The sequence below is a fragment of the Brachyistius frenatus genome, unplaced genomic scaffold (assembly GCF_029030835.1).
Source record: "Brachyistius frenatus isolate BFR_SWC_R1_liver_20210118 unplaced genomic scaffold, ASM2903083v1 Contig_128, whole genome shotgun sequence".
NCBI classification, from domain to species: Eukaryota; Metazoa; Chordata; class Actinopteri; family Embiotocidae; genus Brachyistius; species Brachyistius frenatus.
Window position 1 is genome coordinate 1,043,153 of NW_027210727.1, and position 24,533 is coordinate 1,067,685.

Consider the following 24,533-nt stretch of genomic DNA (forward strand, 5'->3'; position numbering starts at 1 on the left):
AATTAATGCCAATATCTATTTAGCTAAATGTGCTCGATTGAATACTAGAAGTTAAACGCCTTGAGATAAACAGCTGATGGCGGTAATTCTCCACTTATGTGCGGTTTTAAAGATAGTAGAAGAAGAAGGGGGTGCAACAAAATGATGCCAGTCAAACCGCAAATGGTGGAAGACAATGTGGAAACAGTGATGGAAATATGACATTTCTTTTAGTTTCACCCTGTTTTTATGAATGGAAATGATGAATGATGAAGGGAAACGATTCTGCAGAATGTCTGCAGTCAGCTCGAACAATTACAATCAGGTGATTATGTAATAATTGTTACAGGCTTTAATTACCAATACCTGCTGTACTTTACATGGTTGCATACAGTATAAATAGTTCCTCTATGTGAAGGAGTTGTTGGAAGCTGGTTAATTGCCTTGTATTCTCTGTTGTGGCTGCATCAGTCCTTGGCCATTACTGATGTGCTCCCAGGCTATAATGTCACCATACAACTCTGCTGTTTGCTACATGTGCAAGGGTTTGATGTCAGTGTGCTTATGGAAGGTTTAGCATGTCTGCTCCTCCTGTATGAGTTTCACAGTACCCAACCATGTCATTGTCACTGTCATTGTAGGATGATTGTGCAGCTGCGGAGCATGGTAAGGACATTGTTGCATCCCAGTGTTGAGCACTAATACAGCATACGTGTGGCAATATTAATATGCAAGCTTTCATACACCTGAGCTGCTTACTGGCAACGAGTAACTGTGTATTGCATCTCTGCAATGGCTGACACCTGTCAAACATTTCTGTGATGCAAAATACTCTATTAATAATTGCAAATGCATTATTTATTGCAGTGTTTTAGTTGTGATCGATACCGCTTGGCAGTATAACATCATAAGGGGCAGCAGATTGGCCTGCCTCTAGTGACATCACACCCCTGCTAGGTGCTGGGATTTGATGTGTCTTACAGACCAAAGAGGAAAATGGAAAGAAACTCATCAATTTGGGATAATAATGAGGAATAAAAATCAAAGTAAGCGCACATGTTTTTTAACCATATGTGTCTCAGACATAGTAGCACACATTTCTTCTAGAATCTGCAGACCTATTAGGAGATATAGTTGTCTCACATCTAAGATATTTGGAATGTAAAAGCTTGGTGCAAGTCATGGACTTAAAGTTTGTCATGATCATAACCCAATTCATCACGTTTTACTAGAACATCTATTGAACATAGATACTGTATAGTCATTCATTAGGCAGTCATTTTCTCCTGCTGCAATTTTCTGTTCTCTTCTCTCGAGCTCTGTCTGTGATTTTGACAAATTGTTCATTCTAATGCAGTTTTAACCGTATTACAGCACAGTTTGCCGAGAAGACACTCTGATGTGATTCCCCCACCCTGTTTTTACTCGTGTTGTCAGATAGAGAGCATGTTCAGTTACCATATCCACTCATGAGGTAGTCATGTTGTTGTTTTTTTAAGACAGTGAGAAATCAGAAGTCTTCTGCTGGAGACATCTCCGTAACCACCCACACTCAAAGTGACATCTCCTTGTTCCTTTGAAACCACTTGGAGTTGAATGCAGTACAAACATCCAGCCCCAACAGTTCACATACAGTAGGTCTGCCACGTTTTTCCACAAAGTTGCAGCAGGGACAAATGGAGTAGTGAGCAAACGGCAACCAACAGTGACATCACCCATTGATTTGTGAACGCCCGTTATGAAGCCTTGAGTTCAGATATTGGCCATCGCAATCTTTGCTAGAAGTGACCATATTTGGACGAGCTGGGGGAAAGCGAGCAGTGGCTCTGACTCAATCTGCTTGCAAACCGACGATACTACCTCCCGCCCACTAATAGCCGTAACCTGACTGCACCACAGGCCTGTCAATCAAACAGACACGCCCCCAGATACGCAACTTTTTGAGGCTTATTTTCTAATTAATGACGGGATTATTTTCCGATGGAACGGCAGAAATGTAATAAGAAGGAGTAACTTTAGTTAGCAAAACCGAAGTGACTTGTGGAAAAATTGTATTGAGTTCAAATTTCACCAAGAGAAGTTGAATGGGAGTCGTTGGAGCCGGAGACTTTTTGGAGCCAACCTCTAGTGGCACCCAGTGGTATTGCAGCTTAAGGCACTTCCACATGGGCCCCGAAGCGACGTCCACTTTTATATAGAGTCTATGGTATTGAGACTAACATGCTGGCCAGTGGGTTGTATGTTTAGGAGAGGAAGACAGGGTACAGTCAGAGATGATGGTTCTTATCTTATAAACAGCCTGCTTGTTGTGAAAATCACTAAAGCTATTGAACTGCACTCTTTTGTTTTTAATGTGGTCCTGTGGCAACCATCATTATGTTTATTGTAATTCTTGTCAATAACCCTACGATTCCAATTTCAAAAGTCATCCCTGACTTAATATGAGCTGTATGAAACAGTGTCATCAGGGTCTAATCAACGTTTAATGTGGCAGGTTTCCTCAGAGATTTGTGTCACAATCACATTTCATTCTGATTTTCCATCACCTAACACAGTCACAGACACTTCTCTACATCAAAATATGGACTGCTGCAAATTAGATTTTCGCTGAAGTCTCTGCAGTATCTGTTCTCAGTCATTTGTATGCAAAATATGCTGATGTCAGAGGTCACAGTGCTGGAGACAGCCAGCAGAAGATAGCCGGGGTTATGTTTGTTCAGAAATTCAGGATGCTTTTCGCAACACAGGAATAAGAACCAAAGTTAAAGATACATACAATATTTGTTTGAGATTATGTGGTTAAATAATATTAATGGGAAATCATGTCGTAAAATCATATCAAGCATCCTGGCATGGCATGTCCCATCAGAAAGGGTATTAATGGCTGTAATAACTGATAGGTTGTTTGTTGTTGTCAGTTGCGTAGTCACTACCAACTTCTGTCTCTTGGCTGCCCTGATTTCGTGTTTCACTTAGTTCTCACCAGTTCTCGTAATGAGTGGTGATCACATTCAACTGCTGAATAGTATGTGGAAGTGCCCTTTCACAAGTCACTGAACCCAAAACTGCTCACACTGAGCAGGTCATGGCAGTCCCCACACCCTCTGTGTATGAATGTGTGTGTGTTTATGTGCGTGTGTGGATTAATACAGTGTGATGCATACATGTAAAAGGCTTGGCTCTAGGTAATAAAGAGCCATTCTCCCTCATTAAACCTCCCTCACATGATACTTATAAGGCCAAGGCAAATACTGTCGTCATCTGTTAGTTCAATTAGCGTGCAGGAAAATAAACCTCTATTAGTCATTTAGTCCTTGGATGAATGTAAACAACAACAGACATAGAAAATAGAAGGCTTGAAAGACAGGATGTTAAGAGCTCCAAAGGGGGATAATGAATATGGGCATATAACCAATATATAAATACTTTTGTAGTGTGTCTGTGTGTGTTAGTCTTTCTAAAACAGAGAGAGGAAGATACAACACGCTTTCTCTCATCCAGTTCTGACCCAGTTTCTCCTCTGGGCTCAGAGCAGCCACTAATGGACATCTATAACCATCCCTGGTGGAGACCCTGAGAGCTGAGCGGCCCACTACAATGGTATTTGTGTGTGTACTCGCATGCATGTGACGTACCAACCTAAAAACTCGCCACAGTATCTCTGCGGTGCAATTAACTCCTGCTTTGACCTTCGCAGATACAATTTCGAAACACTTTTACACTGGAGGGCTGTGAAACGTGGGATATTTGTTTATCTAAGCTTCAGTATTATTAACAACCTGCAACCTGGTGATAATATCAGGGTCACACACTAAAGTGAACAAGAAGAAAGAGACGCGGCATGGTTTGTCGTCACTCCCAGCATGTGCACCCTGGTGTCACCGTCCTGTTAATGATCCAATCAAAACAACCCCAAGGTGTCAGCAGGGCACAGCACGAGGCCAAAAGCTGTTTCCGCACACCTCCAGTCCCGATATCCTGGAAATGTCGCTGCTACTTTTCCTCTCTTATTACTTACTTGTGGCCAAATGGTGAAGGTCACATTGCCATATGTCCAGATAATGATATTCACACCTCATGTTGTTTATAAAGTGAAAAAAACATTAGGAAGGCGGCGGCATTCACTCTCAGAACATCTGATGTGGGGTGCACATTTAAACACAGGATGCTGAAAGCTCTTCAAACTATTTATTTGATACAATTTTGGATGGTTGGATGATGGGTTACATAACTTCCTGGGTGTGTCTAGCAGGATGACAGGCTACCCAGTGCAGAGTTAAATGTGGTGATTTCAGTTTATGGTAACGTATTTTAACTTGTGATTAACAAGAGCTAAGTCCCAGTACTCGTGCTGCTCATTAACTTCTAACGTAGATATTTTAAAGCTGAAACATGAGCAAGAACTACTAGCTGAAGGGTCAGAGCTTAGCTTTTTGATTAAATACTGTATGTAGTACTGACCTGTCCAGGGAGTATGCCGCCTTTGCCCAAAGCCAGCTGGAATAGGCTCCACCCCCTCCCGTGACCCCGTACAAGATAAAGCGCGTATAGATCGTGGCTGGATGAAAGTAGATATGTTGAGTGTGTGACTTCATATGCTGACCACTCAGTGTAAGTGAACCAAATGAATCGGCAATGGATTGATTCAAAGAAGGGTTGTCTGAGACCTTTTCTTAGCAAAACCTATATCTTTTGAGGATCTCTGTCTCATATAGGAGCTTTAATCTTTGTACATTTGACCTAGATAGATAGATCCACACAGAAACCTGGTCAGGTTTTTAACTTATACCATACCAAATGTGGTCAGATCATATTTTTGTTCAACCAAAAAATAAGATGGACATCCATAGAAAAGGTTTCTAGCCTCTTTGAAGGTTGTATGACTGGAGCAGACTAAAAGAAAACCAGGGCACGTTGTAATTACTCTGTACTAGTCATCCTTTCCACACACCTTTTTTTGGCTGTGAAAGGAGTATGAAATAGTGATAAGGCAATATGTTTCACAGCATGGTGCGTTGGTGTATGTGTCATTTCAATATGCATTATAATGTGGGAGGACATGTGATTCTTTTTTGCCTTAATGAAAAGCGGAAAAAAAAAATCTCTTGGTGTCTCCTCACTGTGAAAGCATTGAATCAACTCACAGAAGCACACATATTCTGTATGTGCGCACACAGTCATGCGTTCGACAAGCAGGAGTCCTCTGCGGTCGTCATGGAAACTCAGATATCCCCCCCCACCCACACACACACACACACACACACACACACTTCCCCACCTCCCATATCCTCTTCTATCCGTCATGGCTCTCCGCAATCTGTTAATTTGGAACTGAATCCTCATGACGCAATCCAAGGGACGGTTGCTGCAGGAGGAAGAAAGTGGCAGCAGGAGGAGGACGGGTGAAGAGAGCGAGAGCAAACAGGTTGGAGGAGACGTGGAGTTCTGGAGTTGAATAGGAAAAGAGCAATATATGGCCATCTTCTATTCCCATTTGTCTCTTTCTATGTCCCGCTCTCGCTGGGTGGCGTTGGGGTGGCCACCATGTTCCCTCATCACAGACTTTGATCTGCATCATCCATGGCCGTCGGGGCTGCATCAATAATGCACTTGTGCCTGTGCATGCACATTCACACACAGACACACGCGCGCACACACACACACACACACACACACACACACACACACACACACACACACACACACACACACACACACACACACACACACACTATACCCACAGGGAACTCTGCGTGCTTTACCAGAGGCAGTGAAGTAAAATCCATTGTGTGTGTGTGTGTGTGTGTGTGTGTGTGTGTGTGTGTGTGTGTGTGTGTGTGTGTGTGTGTGTGTGTGTGTGTGTGTGTGTGTGTGTGTGTGTGTGTGAGAGAGTGCGTGAACATTTTGCACGCTTGGTTACTCTTCTGCTCTATTATGCTAGCTGCTATTTTAGATTAGTGCCCGAGTGTTCATTATGTATGCCCACATGTGCTAATGAAGCTCTCCAAGGTTATGCTCTGTCTAAGGAACACTCACTACTCAACTCCTGCTGAAAACTGTCCTCAGTGCAGGATGGTTTTGAGGCTTCTCAGCATGACCCGCCTTTTATTTATCTAATCTGTTACCACTGTACACCATGAGAGCAAAAAGACTGTGGCACCAGATAATGTGTGGAAAATGCAGTAAATAAATAGAGATCGGGTTATGGAATGTAAAGAGATAGAAGAGTTTAAGTATATTATGGTAGCGAGCACATTTTAGGCTACATGTTACTACAATGTTACCCAACTCAACCAACCAACCTCTGCTCTCTTGAGCAGCTTTCAGCTCTTTGTTTTGTTTTTGTGACCCGGACCTTTACTGTGTTGGTTCACTGCCAGACACCTCATCAACATTATTTCCCAACTGCAGCATGAAGCTGTTTTCAGTTCTCATAAACTCACTGTACGCGACCTGTCCAGTACCAAATGGCAGCGACTACGCTGTGAACATAGTGGAAAATGGGCAATTAATAAGTGAGACGTTTCCCTCAGGAGTTGGTAGAAAACAAAACCGAGCAAAAAGGGTGAATATCGGACAGCTGCATGTGTAAATAGGCAACTGTTTACTAGCAAATATAAGATTTGCGAGGTGATGATATGTCAGTGTTTTGTTTACAGCTTTTGGCTTTACTGAAAACATTTCATTTCAAAATGATATACAAATATTTTAAAAATTTTACCTTTGGCGCCTTCTATTTAGCATCCGCAACTGAAGTAAAAACATCAAAATACCAGAAAGCACATTTCACAGCTCCCCGTCCCTTTTGAACCAATCCTTTTAGGGAAAACAGCCATTGCAGCACATTAATAGTGGAGGTATGCAGGGGTGTTTTTAACATTCTTGGACCTGAAGAGAGGAATCTCAAGAAAAACTCTTGTAAAGCAGCAGATAAATTATGTCAATGGAGTCAGGAAAGGGCACACGCACACGCACACACACACACACACACACACACACACACACACACACACACACACACACACACACACACACACACACACACACACACACACAGACACAGAGAGTTAGCATGCATTGATCTGCCTTTTTCTTCAAAAAGCCTGGAATGGTGACAGGGTCCGTGTCTCATCTCTCAGACATGGGATCTTTGGTTTAGCTTAATTGGACTATGTTTGGGTTTGTCGGTATATCTCAAGGTCAGGACACACACACCTATACAAATCACGCTGTAAGTCCAAGCTTTACTGGTTTCCTCCGTGTCACAGAAGATGTTCAGCTTCGTTGAAATGGTCTGAATCGGAACAGCAACTGGTTAAAACAAAAAAGGAAAGGAGAAATTTCCCTCAGACGTTCTTACTGTGACTGTAAGACAACAGTTAACATTGCTTCATGCTGTGCATGTGGTGAAATGCATTGCCGGTCGAAGGCTTTTTCTTTTTCTTGTGCAATGCTGCAGCAGGCGTTATGTCATAGCTCAAAGCAAATAATTAATTTGGCTCTTTGGAGGCCCTCTCCACTTCCCTCGATAGCTTCTCAAAATGAGGACAGCTGGTGAAGAAGGTCACCGAGTACTGTATTTTAAGAAAGGCAGAAATGTGTGTGTGTGTGTGTGTGTGTGTGTGTGTGTGTGTGTGTGTGTGTGTGTGTGTGTGTGTGTGTGTGTGTGTGTGTGTGTGTGTGTGTGTGCGCGTGTGCATGCGGTTTGTTGACAGATGACATGTCTTCAGAGATGAGATACAGATTTAAAAGCTAGCTGGATAACTGCCGCTGCTGGTCGGTGTCCAAACAGAAACTGGACCACACACACACACACACACACACACACACACACACACACACACACACACACACACACACACACACACACACACACACACACACACACACACACACATTTTTTTACACTGTATAATTGCAACACACATACTACGGCAAAAAGCACATAGAATAAACAAGTGAATGACCCTGCATTTGCCAGGGATAAGGACTATATCTTTCAGCCACAACTGGAACATTGTTTTTATTAACGGTTGGCCTTATAGTAGTTACAACTTTGGATATTTTCACAAATCAGAATTTGATTCAGTCAAATTCTGCATGACAAAAATTAACCCAAACTTGTATCCAACTCCAGGAAGCCTGAGGAGTTAGTTTCACTGATGCCTCCTCTGATAAGATTTCCGATGGAAGCAACAGATCAGGAAAACTCTTAAAGTATCGCTGCTCTAAAAGTCTGTTCCCTAATCCATTCATCTCTTTATTATTCACTGAGACTGTGTTTTAACTCAAGCTGACCCTATGGTGGAAAGCGTCGTGCTGTCTTACTCACTCTGCACCCCAACTCGAACAGACGTCCATCGCTGTTCGCTTTTGAGCTGTCGATTGCACGCAGAGGACACATACATAGATGCGCGCAGACACACACGTGCACGTGTTTCCGAGATTGGCCTGTCGCCCCCCTCAGACGCCCCCCCACCCCCACCCCACCCCCACCTCCTTCTCATAAGCCCGGGTGTCATCAGATGGGAGGAAGATGACAGCTTTAATCAGAGGGTGTTTGTGCCTCAGCAGGCAGGGTAAAGGCAGGCTGCACATGTACAGACTCACACACACACACACACACACACACACACACACACACACACACACACACACACACACACACACACACACACACACACACACACACACACACACACACACACTGGGTGTGCAGACTGTCCCACCCTTAAGTAGGTCATGCGCAGTGCAGAGCAGAGAGAGAATGGAGCTGTGGTGCATCTTTAGCCATCTGGTTTTGATGTGCTGGATGTCCGCTCTGTGAGACCCATAGAGAGAGTGAGAAAGAAAAAAAGAAAGAAAGAAAGAAAGAAAGAAAGACAGAAAAAGAGAGAGAGAGAGAGAGAGAGAGAGGGAGGGACATGAAGGGAGGAAGGCACGTTTCAGTGAAGGTGACCTTGAAATGCTGTGCTTGGTGGGGGTTGTAGCGGGCGCTGCTGTACCAAAAACACGAGACAGACACAAGTCAAGAGCTCCTTCACTTCAATGAGAGACAAGTAGCCTCACTCAGAGGAGATATTTGAGATGTGTAGCTGATTGAGTCTGCACTTCACTCGAGTTTTCACTTTTTAGAGACACACATGAATGCACTAATTACATATGTCACGGGTTATACACAGATAAGTAACAGTAGCAACCTGTAGGTTTCTTTCGAGTTATATTTATTATTATCGATCCACGAATTTCGATAAAGATTTGTCACTGTATGTACATGGTTAAAATCCTTCACTAAAATTAGATAGCCCTTAGTGAAGACAAGGTGGCAGCAGACTGGGAAACTGATTTACTACTGGATACCAGACATTTTTTGATCTGACAAAATTTCAAAGCACAGGTCAAGGCCGCAAATATCCTATTTTTATCCAGCTATTCTGTTTGCAGCTTTACATTTGATCTCCGGTCTCAGTTAGAAGAGATCTACCTTTGTCTGAGGTTTGATCTGATACCAACTCTTATAATGCCAAAGCATGTAAGAAAGTCCACCAGACGATACCATATCAGTGTCACGTTTTGCTTTGCCAAGGCGGGAAAAGTCCGGTGCCTTAAGTTTAGGCAACAAAAACTATTAAGTTGAGGTTTAGAAAAGGATCATGATTCTGGTTAAATGTGACACTGGCAGTTTGGTTAGGTTTAGGGAGCCAAACAATTTCGTCAGTGTCAGGAAAAGATCATGGTTTTATGTAAGTTAGAAATGCTATGTTATCTGTATGAAGGTCCTGTGTTTTCTTCTATGACCCTGGTCAGACATGTACTTGTACTTTTTACACCTCGGCGATAAAAATACCGTGACATTGACACGGTATCCTCTAGCGGACAGACGGGTGTATTACACACTTTGGCGGAATACCAGGCTGAAATGGCACTTTCAGTACTGCAATTTTGGTTTTGTGATCATATTTTCAATACAGTCCAAATTTGTGTATATTTCTTGATATATTTCATAAAAATCACATCATTGATTTGCAAGTCTAAAACTAAAACCAAATGGATGTGCCATCATCATCTCAGAAGTGGAGAGCAGGATGGCCTGCCTCTTCTCTGTCATTCTTGAGAATATTTCTGTTAATATTCAAGGGCCTCACTTTTGCCAGCTGGGAATTTCTCGGCCACCATTTTGACTGGAGGCTCGGTGTAGGTAAATTCTTTAAGTCGAATGAAGGTTAGTGTTTAGTATTGCTTTCTATCTGAGGCTCCTGCAGGTGCATGTACCTCTCAGTTTGTGCAGATTTATGGCATCGATGTTTGTTCCCAGTGTGTGTCATTGTCTGTTTTCATTTATTAGTTAGAGGTTGGGTCATTTGATTAAAAGAAGCCTCTCAGACAAGATATGGATCCCTTACAAATCCTCTCAGAAGTCAGGTATTTTCGATCCCTCAAATTGCTGACATGCCTGTATGGAGCTGTGAGACTCTGACACCATTCATCTTAGCAGCTTTTCTTTTAATTACTGCTCTCCCGTGGGAGCCAGCCGGGTAGTTAAACAGAAATCAGCATTACAGCAATTATTGGCTCGCAATGAAATGAATACAATCTTGTCATCTGTAATCATTGGGGGCGTCTATGCCTCAGAGAAAACAGCTTCTCTTTTCTATTACTCAACGAGGTTAGGGAGTACAAGGATGCAGGAGGGGGGGGCGGTCCTGGTCTTCCTCCGTGGACCGAGGTACCTGCCTGTCTATCTCCTAATCTAATGTTCTGTGTCCAGTCTTTCTATTGATTCTATTGTAATATAAAATAGAATAAGCAGAATTCCTACAAATATAAGCGTTAAATGAAGGGAAATAAGAGGAAAAACTGCTGCACCTGTTGTACCTCAGCGCATACAATACAGTCCACGCAGTGATTGTTAATATTGCTGTGAAGGTTGAAATCTTTAAAGCTGCTCTAATGGGGTCACTTATACTGATAAACCCACAGAGAATTATTATGCAACTCCTGCAGTTTCCCTCAGCTCTCTTAGCTCATCGTTTAGGTTGGAAGTATCGCAACTTTACCGTTTGTTTCACCCTCACCGCTATCATCAGTGTCATTTACAGACAAGTAGGCTGCTGTTTGAAGGGGGAAAAAAACACCACTGTACACCAAACAGCAGGCATACAAAGTTAATGACTATCTGCTCAACATAGTGGAAAATTTAACTGCAAAAAAATCCAGATAGCAACAAATGCTGGAAATAAAAATAAAGGCGTTAGTGACAGAATAAATACTTACCGATGTTGCTCCATGCCATTGATGTGGAAATACGAAATTAGTGAAGGTGGTAAAATGTCAGTGTTGCTTTTACTACTTGCTGCTCTGCTCATAAGTGGCCAAAAAACAGAAAAAAGATCGATGAACACATGTTTGAGTTTCTAACTAGCGTTGGTAGATATTTAAGGTCACTATTATAACATTACTGTATTTAATTCAGTTAGTCTAATACCCAAAGCATGCCCTTAGTCTGGTTTTAGATTGAATTCCATACAGCTATTGGTTTTCACTCGTGCCAGCATTGTGTAAAAATCTATATCTTCATTTGGCTAGCTTGGTAATATCTCTCGATACAGCATATCTTCATTCAGTTGCATAAAGCACAGTAGCAGTGAGCAGGACTCATTCTGAAACTCCTTTTTGTTTGGCTTCAGAAAAATCTGTGTTGTTGATGGAGAACAATAATAAGAAAATGTGAACCTGTTGCACAGTAAAAGGATGATGTACATGTGGTTTGGAGTGTTTTCCATCGCTGGTTGTTGCATGTGTCAAACCTCTTGTCAAGCAGGCAACCTATGATTGTTCACTTTAGTTTGTTCCAAGAACTATTTTGCCTGCAGAGGAGTTAAAGCAAATACCTGAAATTACCCGTTACATTTTCAAATCAACAGGCTACTTTTATAACCTTTGTGTACACAAGGAAAGTCAAGTGATATACAGGTTTGAGCTTCGATGTTTTCTAGCATAATCCTGATCTGTCTTTTGTAAAATCAGAGGCGGTCAAGTCTTTTGCTCAAAGGAACATAGGTAATAGTTGAGACACATGGTAAAAGGATAGGGACTTGATCTTCTGTATACTAGTGAATAGTCAACCACAAAATCTGAGCTGTTTTCTGTCTTGACAAACTCCGTAAGACCCTTTTTTGAGCACCCTCAAGTATACAACGTGTATCTCTTTGTACTCTTTTCCTTTATGTTGGACTTCTTGGCTGATGTGTATTTCCTTTCTCTCCGCAGCTGCAGAGCGATCTGGACCAGGAGTACCAGGACAAATTTCGCCGGCTACCCGTGGAGATCCAAGAGTTTGTTCAGGACAGCAGCAAGGCCAAGCTTAGCGACGATGGCGTCCACGGAAACCTCGTTGCCTCCTCGACGATGGAGAGGCTCAACCACAAGGCGTCGCAATCCGAGGACGACATAGAGGAGGGCTCGTCGGAACGGGTCTACGACACACCCCTGTAGAGGTTCAAACCGTGGCGCTTTGCTTCACACTGGGACACTAATAGGTGGATGAGGTCGTGACCACAGATCTAGGATGAGACTGCCCCAACTTTGGTCTTAATTGTAACCAATTGGAGGATTAAATCAAATCTGAGCCTGGATTGGTGAGTAGAGGTCCTCTCTGCATTTAGTGCAGTCTTGTCCAGAGAAGCGTTTTCATGTAAATACTTTTTGTGTATTTGTATGTCACCTGTATGTCGTCGTCTCTTTCGGTACGGCCACAGGATGTGTTAGAAAACACAAACTATTTGCAGGAAATAACATACTTGAACTATTGCACAGAGAGTAGTTTCTTTTTATTATTGTTTATTATCATGATTTTGACATTAGTGATGGTCCGAGAGGTGTGTGGTGCCATGTTTTGAATTCACTTATGGTGGATTTTGTCATTTAAGTGGAGTCAACTTAAACTGTAAAGAAACCACTGCATATTCAGCCTTTAAAGCTTCCATCTTTGTAAGATTTAAATTCACCCTCACATATTTGCACTGAAGGCTCACTAGACGTAACTATGTAGATGTTTTTCCTTTAACCCAGAGCCACTGGTGGCTTGCTGGTTCTCGATTTTGTTCTCACAGAACTAAGCTGATGTGTTGCTGCTATTTCGTTTTAAAAACCATCATTTTTTTTAACCATTATTTGCTTAGTGTGACATGGTAATCTTATGCAGTGTGCTGTCATTCTTTCTTTCTTTTAGCTAGTTTTTTTTTTTAGTTTTTTTTTAACAACTTTGCATTGTTTGTGGGTATTTCTGCCCAGAGAGGAAGAGAAGGGAAAGGGTTGTTGTACAGTGTCTGCATGTATTTGAACAACTGTAAATGTTACAGTAGCTCTGTAGCAGAGACGTTTATTAATGTAAATCTATTTTCTCTGAAACATTTACACTAAACCTGGAACGTGTGGCTCGGTACATCACTGTGGAAGGAGCTGAGAAGGACTAAAACAAGTAACGACACACCCTGTTTATTTATATATATATATAAATAAATGTCGCCCCACTGCCGTATATATATATATGTGTCCAACAGTAGCTGGCTCAAGTTCACAGGTTGCTCATTGTGTTGAACCAAAACAGTGAAACCAGGACATTAAGACAGAAGAGGACCCTGTTGTAGTTTACAGAAGTGGCTTTCCTCTTAACTGGTTCACTGTGTTCCTTCAGGGGAACGTGTGCACTTCCACAGTTCACAGAGCAGATGCCCCAGACTGCAGAAAATATGTCGCCCCACTGCCGTCATTCTTGTAATTCACCTACAATTGGAAGCTGTAGTGTGAAGTGGGGAAATAGTTCAGTTGTGTTTACACGGACCACCAAAAAAAGTTTATGTCCGCAGAACACCAGCGTTAACATGAATAACTGGACATCTTCCTCTTTAACATGTGCACTGTGTCCATTCAGTCTGGAAGTATTTTCCACTTCCTGCCTACCCAGTGCCATTTAACCAATGGGTGTGTCATTTGATATCAAATCATATTTTAACTGATTTTCCTTGAAAAAAAAGGGTTGAAAGTGGAGGATTACCTGACATGTAAGTAAAAACCACATTTTAAAATGATTATATTGATGTGAGAGTCCTGTGCCTTTGAATGGGTTTGCCTTGTTTGATGTTGAATGTGTGAACTGCATCATTGTTTAAATTGCCATGATATTATATTATATGAAGCTGTCTGGTATTGAATAGACCGTGTGCACTTTTTTAGTACAGTACCACTACTGAGTAATGCTTGTGATGAGCAGTATTTGACATGTGTCTCATGAAAACAGAGACAGTTTGATTCTATGTTTTGAACCACTTTATTTAACAGCCCCCCCTCAACCCCCCCCCCCCCCCTCTTCTCATCAAATTAAGTGTATTCACTCTGGAAATGTAAATGTATGTATGACATAAAGGACAAAAACATGAAGTTGAGAAAAAAAATATAGTGTAAAGGGAACTTGCTTGTAATTAAAATAAATGTGGCTATTATTGTACTTTGCAGGAGTGGAGTTGTGTGTGTTTTGATTTATCATTGGTTAAACCTAATATTGTGTTGTATGTCTATGTATGTGATATATTTTACCATTGCATACATCATTGTATCGCCCTTTTGATTTTAGTTTTGAAATACTTCCTCATTCATTTTTGTTATTCAGTACTTAATTGTGTGTTGTGTTTGCCTTAAAGTGTGTTAGTCGTCATTGTCTTGTCATGCTTTGTTATTTTCCGTGATTTTGATATTAAACCACAGTCTTTATACTACAGCAAAGACTAGATAAAAAAAAATGGTGCTGAAAAATTGTGTTGAATATGACAACATGGTGCCAGTATGTTTTAAGAACGCACATGAAACTGATCTGAAACCAGCTACAGAGCTTATTTGTCAGCTTCTGTGGGGCGACTGGGCGTTCATGTCCTATGTAAGTGCCTGTATGACATATATGTTACATTCAAGAACAGGGGGAAGCCTTGATGACATACTTCCTGTTATCTCCTTGGTAACAATATCTCTGAAATAACCCAAAGAGAAACACCTCCATGAATGAATAGCTGGTCACCACTTGAAGACTGAGAAGCACTGAAATCAAACAGAATTGTAGGCATTTTATATCCGAGGACAACACTTGTGAATCGTGCAAATTTGCTCTGATGGCAGTTGCTGTGAACTTTTGTGCAAATCTATTTGTGCAGTGACTAAACAAGGGACGGTGTACAGTGCGGTCACATGCATGTACATGTTTGTGGTCGCGTTTGTGTTATGCACCCATCCATTTGGAATTTTCCTATGCCTAAAAAGTCAAATGAATCATTGCCGTTTTTTCATAACAGACTGTGGAAAGGACTATTACTGTGTGAAACAAGTGTGTTGCCACAGTAATATCTAACCACTCTGCTTTGAAAGTGCCCTGTGATAACACATTTTCAAAAAGAAAAGCCTGTTGCATATTGTGTGAGTGTTGCTGGCATGTGCCTAAAGTCTGCTCAATCTTTGTATGTCTGTGCTCATTGTTTGTATCCATGTTCTTCTGCGGGTGAATTGTCAGCTGCCTCTAACATATGTGTGCTGCTCCTGCTGGTGTGAGTGTGTGTTTTCCAGACCACGTAGACACTGTTTCCTTCTCAGTCGCGGCTCCTTAGCAGAATCCCAACAGGCAACAGGAGATAAGACGAGCCCAGTCGCCCATAACAACCACCGTGACCATTCAGAGGCCTGCGTGCATGCCGGCAACCAGGAAGTGAGCTAATTAACCCGGAGTTCAGGACCGAAGGAGAGCAGCTTTTTAATAAGATTCTCTGTGTTATATAAACAGTAACGCCCCTCTAAACTCCCAGGAATATTATCGCCCTGTCTCTGTCCATCTGCTCCGGGGATGAGGAGGAGGTGTCCTGTAACTGGGCTTTAACGAGGCACACCCGCACAGCAGAAGAGGAGAGGACCACAGGATGCTGCCTGAAAGGTACACTGAGCACACACACACACACACACACACACACACACACACACACACACACACACACACACACACACACACACACACACACACACACACACACACACACACACACACACACACACACACACAGATAGACACATAAGCACATAGAGAAATGTGAGAGAGCTTTGCACTTTTTGATATTCATGGACTACTTTCAATCCTTGGCCCCTAAATCTAATCCTAGCCCTCTCCGCTTTGCCTCAAGTGTCATAATCCAACCTTAATCCTGAATTTAAGAATGTAATGTTACTACTAAACCTAACCTTAATCTATCTCTGATCAAATTCTGATTGTAATTCTAATATTATCCCTACCCACGTTAGACCTATAGACCATGTCCTGAAAAAAAAAAAAAAAAAAGGCCCCTTTCGAGGAATGATGAAAGGCACAGTGCCCTTGCTTTGCAGGGTTTTCCTCACCAGCCTTTTATCACATACTTTAAACCCTAAACTCAGAAACACACTATTGTATCCCCCCTGCCCCCCCCCCTTAAGTTACAGTAGCTGTAGTTGCTTTTGTATTGTTTTCACAGTTTTCAGGAACCACATTCATCGTGCACTGATTGATTTTTAAAAGAGAGTTCACTGATTTGACACACGAGTATTAGTTAACGAGTCTCAGGGGTACCACACTGCCTGTGATAATAGTTGAACAGTGTCTTCTGTGGCTCTGCAAGAGCGTTCTAAAGCCTAAGATGCCACTAGAGTTATATTGTGTTGGGTATTAGAGTCAGGATATCGCTGCCTGCCCTGCATCCATTTTGACCATTCTTTTCTAATGTGTTCCTGCCAGTGCTCTGAATTAGGACCACAATAATACATTGCAGGAAATGTCTTTTAAAATTATCATTCTTAACCATTACTGAAGGAAGAGGGTGGATTTCACTCAGCTACAGCTAACCAGAGGCGGTATCTTGTTTACACTGTCAGTATTATTTTATGTGCCTATCTAGTAGCTGATTTCTATCACAGTAAAAGTTACATGGCAATAAAATAAAATACGTAAAATAAATTTCTGCCATCCCATGAGAGATCTGAAATACTTTAGAGGAAGGCGTTGTGTTCACATAACTGACTTGAGTCTGGTTAACATATTTTTTTGGTTATTAAATAATGTCGTAAAGATTTGTGTAAACTGAAAAAAAGGATTGGCAGCTATTTGGTAATGTAAAAACATGGGGAAAAAAACAAACAAACAAAAAAAAAAACACTTCAATACATGAAGTCATGTTATTGAGAAAATAAAGTTCCATAAACAGAGTCCATCACACAGTAGCTTCTTTACAGAGCAACATCAGTGCGTCTTTACAAAGGGAGGAGAGAAGGCACTGTTTGTCTTCATCAACGCATGGCGGCTACAGCAGTCAGCTGTTTAGAGCAGAGAGGGGGGAGGAGGAGGAGGAGGAGGAGGAGCTGGATCTGGTTCTGCTGGATGACTCACTTTGTCAACCCAAGGCTCGCTCATTCAACCCGTTTGCGCACACGCTCATAATACACACAGAGCCGCGCGCGCGCACGCACGCACGCACACGCATTATTAGGCGGCGGCGGCGGCGGCGGGGAGCGCGCGCTGTTTCGCTGAAGTGGGGCTCCTCCGTCAAAGCGCATCAGGGCCGCTCATTCTCCACTGGAGGGCGAGTGGTACAAAGAGCACCGGGACACTCCGGCAGGAGGGAGACAGAGCAGACGGTCGGGAGGGAGACGGGATAAGAGAGCGAGAGCAGCAGCAGCAGCAGCAGCAGCTGGAAGACGCGCAGAGAAACCGTGACCCCCCTCCCCGCCCTCCCCCACCCCCGCCGCGGACTCTGCAAAAGCATCGTTTCTTTCCGCCGTCGGATTAAAACCCGTCCCGAACCTCCGCCGGCCGAAATCACGTAAGACAACAAAACATTTAAGCTTTCGTGAAATGTCTCTCACAGCCGCCCGCGGAACATCCAAGAGAGAGAGAGAGAGGGAGACACCGCGCTTGGCTGCTCCGTTAAACGCGCACCAGACCGGGTTGAATTTACGGTGTTAGTTTAGCTGCTAGACGGATGCTGGGAACCGTTATTTAAAACTCCCAAATCCTGCTCGCATCATTCAGACGTCCTCTCTGTCTCACTGTCTGTCTCACTGTCTGTCTCACACACACACACACACAGCTGGAGACAGTAGCTTTTGCTAGCTAGCTAGCGAGACGCATTAAACAAAAACAACAAAAAAAACCCACAAAAAAAAAAAAACCAAAAAAAAAATGGGACCTGAATCAGTTTTGATATCGAATCGAGTCTCGCTTTGCTCGGCGCCGCGGCTTCTCTTCCCGGTAAAATAGGACACGACACAGAGAGCCGCCGCGGCTTGGAAACTTGATGAAAACGCGGTGGTTATTGATGTTTCCAGGTGCTGGGAGGCTAGCCGGTGGGAGCTAGCTGCAGCGGGACAGAGCAGAAAGCCAGCCGGCCGATGACAAGCACGGTGCACCCTGCAACAGTGGCCATACAAGTCAGCAGAGTAAACAACATACCCGGGTTGTTGTTGTTTTTCCTCCTCCTCTTCTTCTTCTAATATTTACACCTTTTTTGTGTGTGTGTGTTATTCAATTTGTCGGTCTGGTGCATCCACAGTTTGCAGATGCTCGTCGGGTAGTTTTAGTGAATGTGGGAGCTGCAGCTGCCATGCGTCCGTCCCACACTGCAAGGTGTCATTGCTTCACCGTCGGGGCAACTACAAATTACTAGTTTCTTGCGAGAATAGTTTTGCGTTTCCAATTTGTCTTTCACAGGTCAGTGTTTGATTCAGTGATTTCTGGTGTGTCATCTACCAAAATTCTGTTTGGATTTTCTGGTTTGGTTCCACCTGCGTTGCATGAGATTTCAGTGTTGATGTACTGACATTGTCTCGAGGTTAAATCAATGCCAGTCTTCTGTATGGGAGTGAAATCATTTTTTTTTTATTGAAAGGAAAATCTTTTTTGGGCGTTTTTCTTTGATGCCAGTGCAGATGCAGAGTCAGACAGGCGGTTTCACTGTTCAACACCCGTTTCATTAAACACACCCAGGAGGTAGAGTGATATTTGTTGAGGAGTAACTTGTGGATAAGTCTGTAGGCCTATTTGCAGTACAAATAGCCCATAATGTGTTTTTTTTTTTTTTCCACCTGGCTTTGCACCCCTAAAATGAATTAACGAATGGATGTAGACGGTGCAGACAGACATGTTGCATCAGCTCGTCCACCTGTTCTCATCAACCCGTTCTATCTTTCTACATTATGAGGCACGAGGCTTATTTGCAGAGGAACAATATTTTCCTTCTTGTAAGCTGCGGTGCAGGTGTGTTATCGTGCACTGTAAATATACTCTCCTTCCTAACTGTGTCCTCTGCTGCCCGTGAAAGATCGCCACCGAAATACGCCATCGTATTATGTAAAGAAAAACTAATTCTGCTCCGACTCGTCACGTAAACGTTTCAGTGGTGATTACAGAGGAAAACATTACCCTCTCGCACAATAACAATCCCTTACCTGTGGCTTAAACCCATACTGTGAAGCATTTTGATGAATAGAGGTGGACTAAGAAGCTTAAAGGCTAAGTGAGGGCATGCAGGTGTTTTATTATTTTCTTTTTTTTTTTTTTTTGGAGCAGATGACATTGCAAGTGTTACGTCTTTAGTACAATCAGTGTTCAGCCTGAGAGAGGTTCATTTTTTTTTTAGGAAGCACCGAACACTGCAGTGCTATCGCATGGCTGCATGATCAGAGTTTTAATGATAATCCCTATTATTTTTTTGCAAATGCTGTGGTGTAATCAATACTATTTACCCATTAATACTAGTTTTACTGATTCGAAGAACGAAAAGCGACTTTTCCATGTTATAGTGGTAGTAGTAGTTGTTATTGTGAAGCCTAGCATTGTTTTTACAGTTTCAAGTTTCCAAATGTGACCATGTTGCAGTGTGATTAGGCTTTGAATTGTGTCTAAAGGCACACATTACTCAGTATTGCCTTTGTGGATGTTTTCATTTCTGTGGTGAGCATGAGTGCATATGTCGGGTCAGGTCCCAAACGTCTTTTTCTCAGTATGTATTTACAGTGGTAGACTTGCCAACATCATATCGATTTGCTGGGAGGTTTATTCGAGCTGGACTAAAGTTGGAATCCATCCCTTGGCAGTTTATTCTACATCATGATTGCTTCATTTATATATTTATTTTGAAAGGCTGACTGTGCTCCCTCACTAATTTCCTCTCTTCAACTGGATTAGCTCACCTTTCTCCACTTATATCCTAATGGAGCAATCATAGTGCAGCTTCCGCTCACAGCAGCCTTGACAAAGTTGCCTGTCGTCCTCATGGATATTTTAACACCTCACAAAGAGATCTGTGAACGTGGAAGCTCCGACAACCAGATGGATTGATAGTTCAGCAGACAAGAAGCCTGGCACACCAACTGACAGGACCTAGTGTTATCATAGCATTTTTGGAAATATATTGAATCACAGGCCTCAACATGTCTGGCCTTTATGTTTTCCTTGGCAGGGGAGTTGTGGTATGTGCTCATCTCTCTGTGTGGTTCTATCTCAGCTCCTGCTCTTCCTGCTGTATTACAGTTTTAGATCTCAGCCAAATAAGTCCAGATTCAGGCCTTTGTGATCTATGAAATTTTCTCCCCTTCTTACGTATGTCCTTTTTTGTCTCTACAGACCGAGACATGAGCTTCTCCCGCTGAACGTTATTGATGCTGAACTGGTGAGTTTTTGGGCTTGTTCGCTGCCAGTGATCACTGCAGCAACACACATTTCTTTTACTTATGTTATTTTTTTAATCAGTTGTGTTTCGGCTCTGGCGAACAGCTTTGCTGGCTAAAAACCATCTGGTAGCAATTATTGAAGAGGATCTTTTCCTAGAATGTATTGTAACACAGGCAACCCCTTTAATATTAGTTTCTTCTTTCCAAAGCATGTGGTTCACGATTGCATATTAATAACCTAGCCTGCATTAAAGCAGTTGATTAAAACGTATGCATAATGTATATGAACAGATCCTGCCTGCAGGTCTGCCTGACAAGTTATATAATGTCTGTATCTCAGTGTTTAATCTAATGTGTTTCTGAATGTACAAACAACAATGTAGAAACTTAAAATCAGCAGTCCACAATAAAACAAGGAAAGATATGAATGTTCTGGCTATCTACCATTGAGCGCAGATATCCACCTCTTATTTTTCCTTGTTGTTACTTTGTCTTTGAGCCTCATTAGACAAATACAGATGCTATTTCCTCTAAAGCACTCAACATTGCAAACAATCTGCACTGAGTACTGGAAACAGTGGACATTTTATTGGGTTTGTACTGAATGATGAAGGCAAGAGGTCTAATTTTTCAAAGCATCTTTCATACAAGACTGATGCGCAGCGTTGGCCGATCCATGGCCAGACATTACTCATTGATAAGAGGGTTGCGTGGCTGCTGCTGCTGTTCGCTCCCTTGTGCCAAGCTTGACACTGTAATGGAGCCGAGATTGGATTGCTCTCCATAATATGTTCTGTATTAATGATGTAATCTGCATTAATAATGTAATGTGTTGCATGAGAGTTGTCTGTTGGCTGTGCCTGATTAATTTTCATATGCTTCAAGCTTTACTTTGATAAAAGAGAGGCATACATTTCCATTACTCCTAAATGATGTATGTTCGTTTAATGGCAAGTACCCTGTGAGCATAACGGGGCAAATAATAGAAAAACCATATTAAAATGCAGTTTGGGTGGAGTTTTTGTTTTGAAGAAATCCGAGCTCTCTCGTTAACAAAAGAGGATAGGATTAGTTTGGAAACATGAGTCTAATTTAAAAGCTTTAATCCAGGAAATAACATTAAGTTATTTCTATGATGAGCAATCTATCAATACAATGGTAAAAGCCCTGGCAGAATGGCAACAATTAAGGAGACAAGGAGAAAAAGACTTAAACATTTTAAAGTATTAGCATCACATACTCCATAAAAAAAAGTTTCACACTCTATTTTTTACAGATCTACATATCTATAATTTTGCATTCTCTTGAAATGTCAGTTCTATTAAAATGAATGATAAAAATGAAAAATGATGACTTGAACCGTGTTGTGTGTGTTGTGCGTTAAAGTTAAGATTTCCTTAAATATGTGCAACCTTTGTTGTCATGGTAATGTGGTTTAGAAATAACTATCCCAACTCCTGGTTGGAACCGTAAATCAAAAGTTGCTACTTCCTTTAAGTTATGCAACCATCATTGTCAAGGCGACTGTAAACTGCTCTTGTAAAAACTGTCCTGACTCGTGCTTGGAAAGGGAAACTGAACAGGAGTCTCCTGCACCCAATTCCACTGTTGTGTTGCACCATGCACCCAACCTGGACTTTTGAAGAAGGAAAAACTTCAATGGTTCACGAAATGTCACTGATCAAATCAAATGTGTACAGCAAAGTCTTTGTGACATTTCACATTATCAGATCACGGGTGCATTTTATTGACCCCAAATTCTTTAGTGGTTGTCAACAGCATGAGACCAATTTAGCATAAGCGGCATGAGATATGACAGAAGGTAACACAGTTTTCCTAGAAAACAATGGGCAATAAAATGCAACCAACATGGGTCAACCGTCAAAGTTTTGTGATCCTATATTCATGTTCATGCTCATGTTAAGGTGCATTTGCACAGTTTAAATATTAACTACCAGCTTTCAAAACGATTATAAAATGATGCAAACCTTAAATTGCCAATTTTGGTTGGATTGGATTTGATAGAAATCCTTTGACCAATAAGAATGTCTGTCAAAATGTATTTATGTAAACGAGCATTTCTGACTAAATTCACACCTCTTTGTAGAAAAGAATCATGGATGTTCTTTCATATAAAAAATAAAAAACCAGATCCTTACAAACAGTGAAAACTCCAACACTACAGCAGCAGCAGGAGTCAAACATCAGGATTTCCTGAACCAGAAGCAGAGTCAGCAGCAGCAGAGCCAGCACACCTAAATTCCCATTGCAAATGTTTGCATAGATCCAGCACCCTGAAACCCTGTCCTACCCTCAGCTGCGTTTTCAGACCTTGACATTCATTTCAAATATGGATGTGACAGTCACTTGAGGCTGCACTAAGGCAGAGGAAGTGTTGCTTTCAAAGGAACTACATCTTCAAATGTAATCCACTTGTAGGAAGAGAGTAGTCCCTCTTACCAAAACATGTTGAAGCAGCTTGTTTTGTCGTATAACGAGTGAAAGAAGGGAGATGGTTTGAATATTTCCAACATTTTATTTTTGAATATTACAAGTTTTGTGTCAAGAATATTGCTTTATTGCTATCAAAAGTAGTCTTACTATTGCTACTCACGTTTGTAGGACTAGGAATGATAAAAATGCAAATGTCTACTTCTTGGCTCAGGCCTCGTTTATGCTTTCTGTTCAAAGAACTTTAAAGATCAGGTATAACTAACAAGGTCATTCAGGTTGTGCACCTTCTAACCACTGAACCACTTTATCATCATGGATGTTGAGCTCTACTTGCCCCTGACACCACTAAAAGGCTGAGTAAATCCCAGCATCACCCTCTGGTCTTTGCACTGATCAACCACTCAACTCCACTTCGTCAGTCTCGGTTTCTAATACAGGAGAGCTGATTGAAACCGGGCCTCAACCTTTACTGGTCCGGCTCTTGTAGATTATAAAGATACGTGGGAGCGCTGCTTGCTGCTTAAAGAAAGAAAGAGAAAGATCAATGATGAGAGCATGTGTCTTCACTACAAGGGTAAGTGTGGCTTGAGGGTGAATGTAATGATGGGGGTATTCTCTGCAGACTCTCAGCCAGCAGCAGAGAGAGAGAGAGAGAGAGAGAGTTTTTCACACACACACACACACACACACACACACACACACACACACACACACACACACACACACACACACACACACACACACACACACACACACAAAGCGGACAGAAAGAGAAGGCGACACTTCCTCTCTCATCAACAGATGGGAGCTGCAGTCATCAAGTCAATATTTACTCTTTCCTAACAAAAAATTGGCAGCGTTAGGCTTATAGCTGATTCAGTAGCAGGCGGCAGGAGTATCTGAGTTTGAGTGAAAGAGGCGTCGGGGAGTAAAAACAACTCTTCAGTGATAATGATTGTAGCTTAGCTCCACGCGTGGGTCTAAAAATACTTTGGAATCAACCTTCCCCTCTCGTCTGTTAAATGTACTCACGCTTGCAATGTGCGCATTCACTTTACCCATGGCTCAATCCACTTTGGGGATACATGTGAACGCAATTTGCACTTCCAATTAAACTGTCGACCTTTGCTCCAGAATGCAAAACTTGATTTTGTGCCATCCTCTCCTGGATTGCTATTATTACCCAGCCCAGCCTATAATAGAGAGAACACAGCTTTACAACACACTGGCGAGGATCATTGAAGTCAGCAAAATTACTGCAATTATCACAGTCAATATTTGAGGTGCGAAATTAAGAGACCTCTCGATCGACATTTATGTTTATTATCCCTTTCACAAATCAAGTCACATCAAACAGGTTGCCTGATAAT

The 24,533-nt window shown here is 42.0% G+C and overlaps 2 protein-coding genes across 8 annotated transcripts in view; both read left to right on the top strand.

Moving 5' to 3' along the window:
• Nucleotides 1-13,499, top strand: part of LOC138630099 (1-phosphatidylinositol 4,5-bisphosphate phosphodiesterase beta-1-like) — a 116,428-nt gene extending 102,929 nt beyond the window's left edge. The window contains exons 33-34 of one of the 3 annotated variants that reach the window (XM_069714217.1): nucleotides 621-645; nucleotides 12,250-12,435. In XM_069714217.1, coding sequence (XP_069570318.1) covers nucleotides 621-645; nucleotides 12,250-12,347 — 123 coding nt within the window. In that variant the 3' untranslated portion in view covers nucleotides 12,348-12,435. Of the gene's footprint in view, nucleotides 1-620; nucleotides 646-3,480; nucleotides 3,537-12,249 lie in introns of those variants that run through there. The other 2 variants (XM_069714218.1, XM_069714216.1) reach the window with 2 other exon arrangements.
• A 2,430-nt stretch (nucleotides 13,500-15,929) lies between these two features.
• The window catches only part of LOC138630100 (1-phosphatidylinositol 4,5-bisphosphate phosphodiesterase beta-4-like), a 60,620-nt gene continuing 52,016 nt past the window's right edge, over nucleotides 15,930-24,533 (top strand). For 2 of the 5 annotated variants that reach the window (XM_069714220.1, XM_069714225.1), the window contains exons 1-2: nucleotides 17,537-17,861; nucleotides 20,663-20,708. The gene's annotated coding sequence lies outside the window, so the exon portion shown is untranslated. Of the gene's footprint in view, nucleotides 15,950-17,536; nucleotides 17,862-20,662; nucleotides 20,709-24,533 lie in introns of those variants that run through there. The other 3 variants (XM_069714221.1, XM_069714224.1, XM_069714223.1) reach the window with 3 other exon arrangements.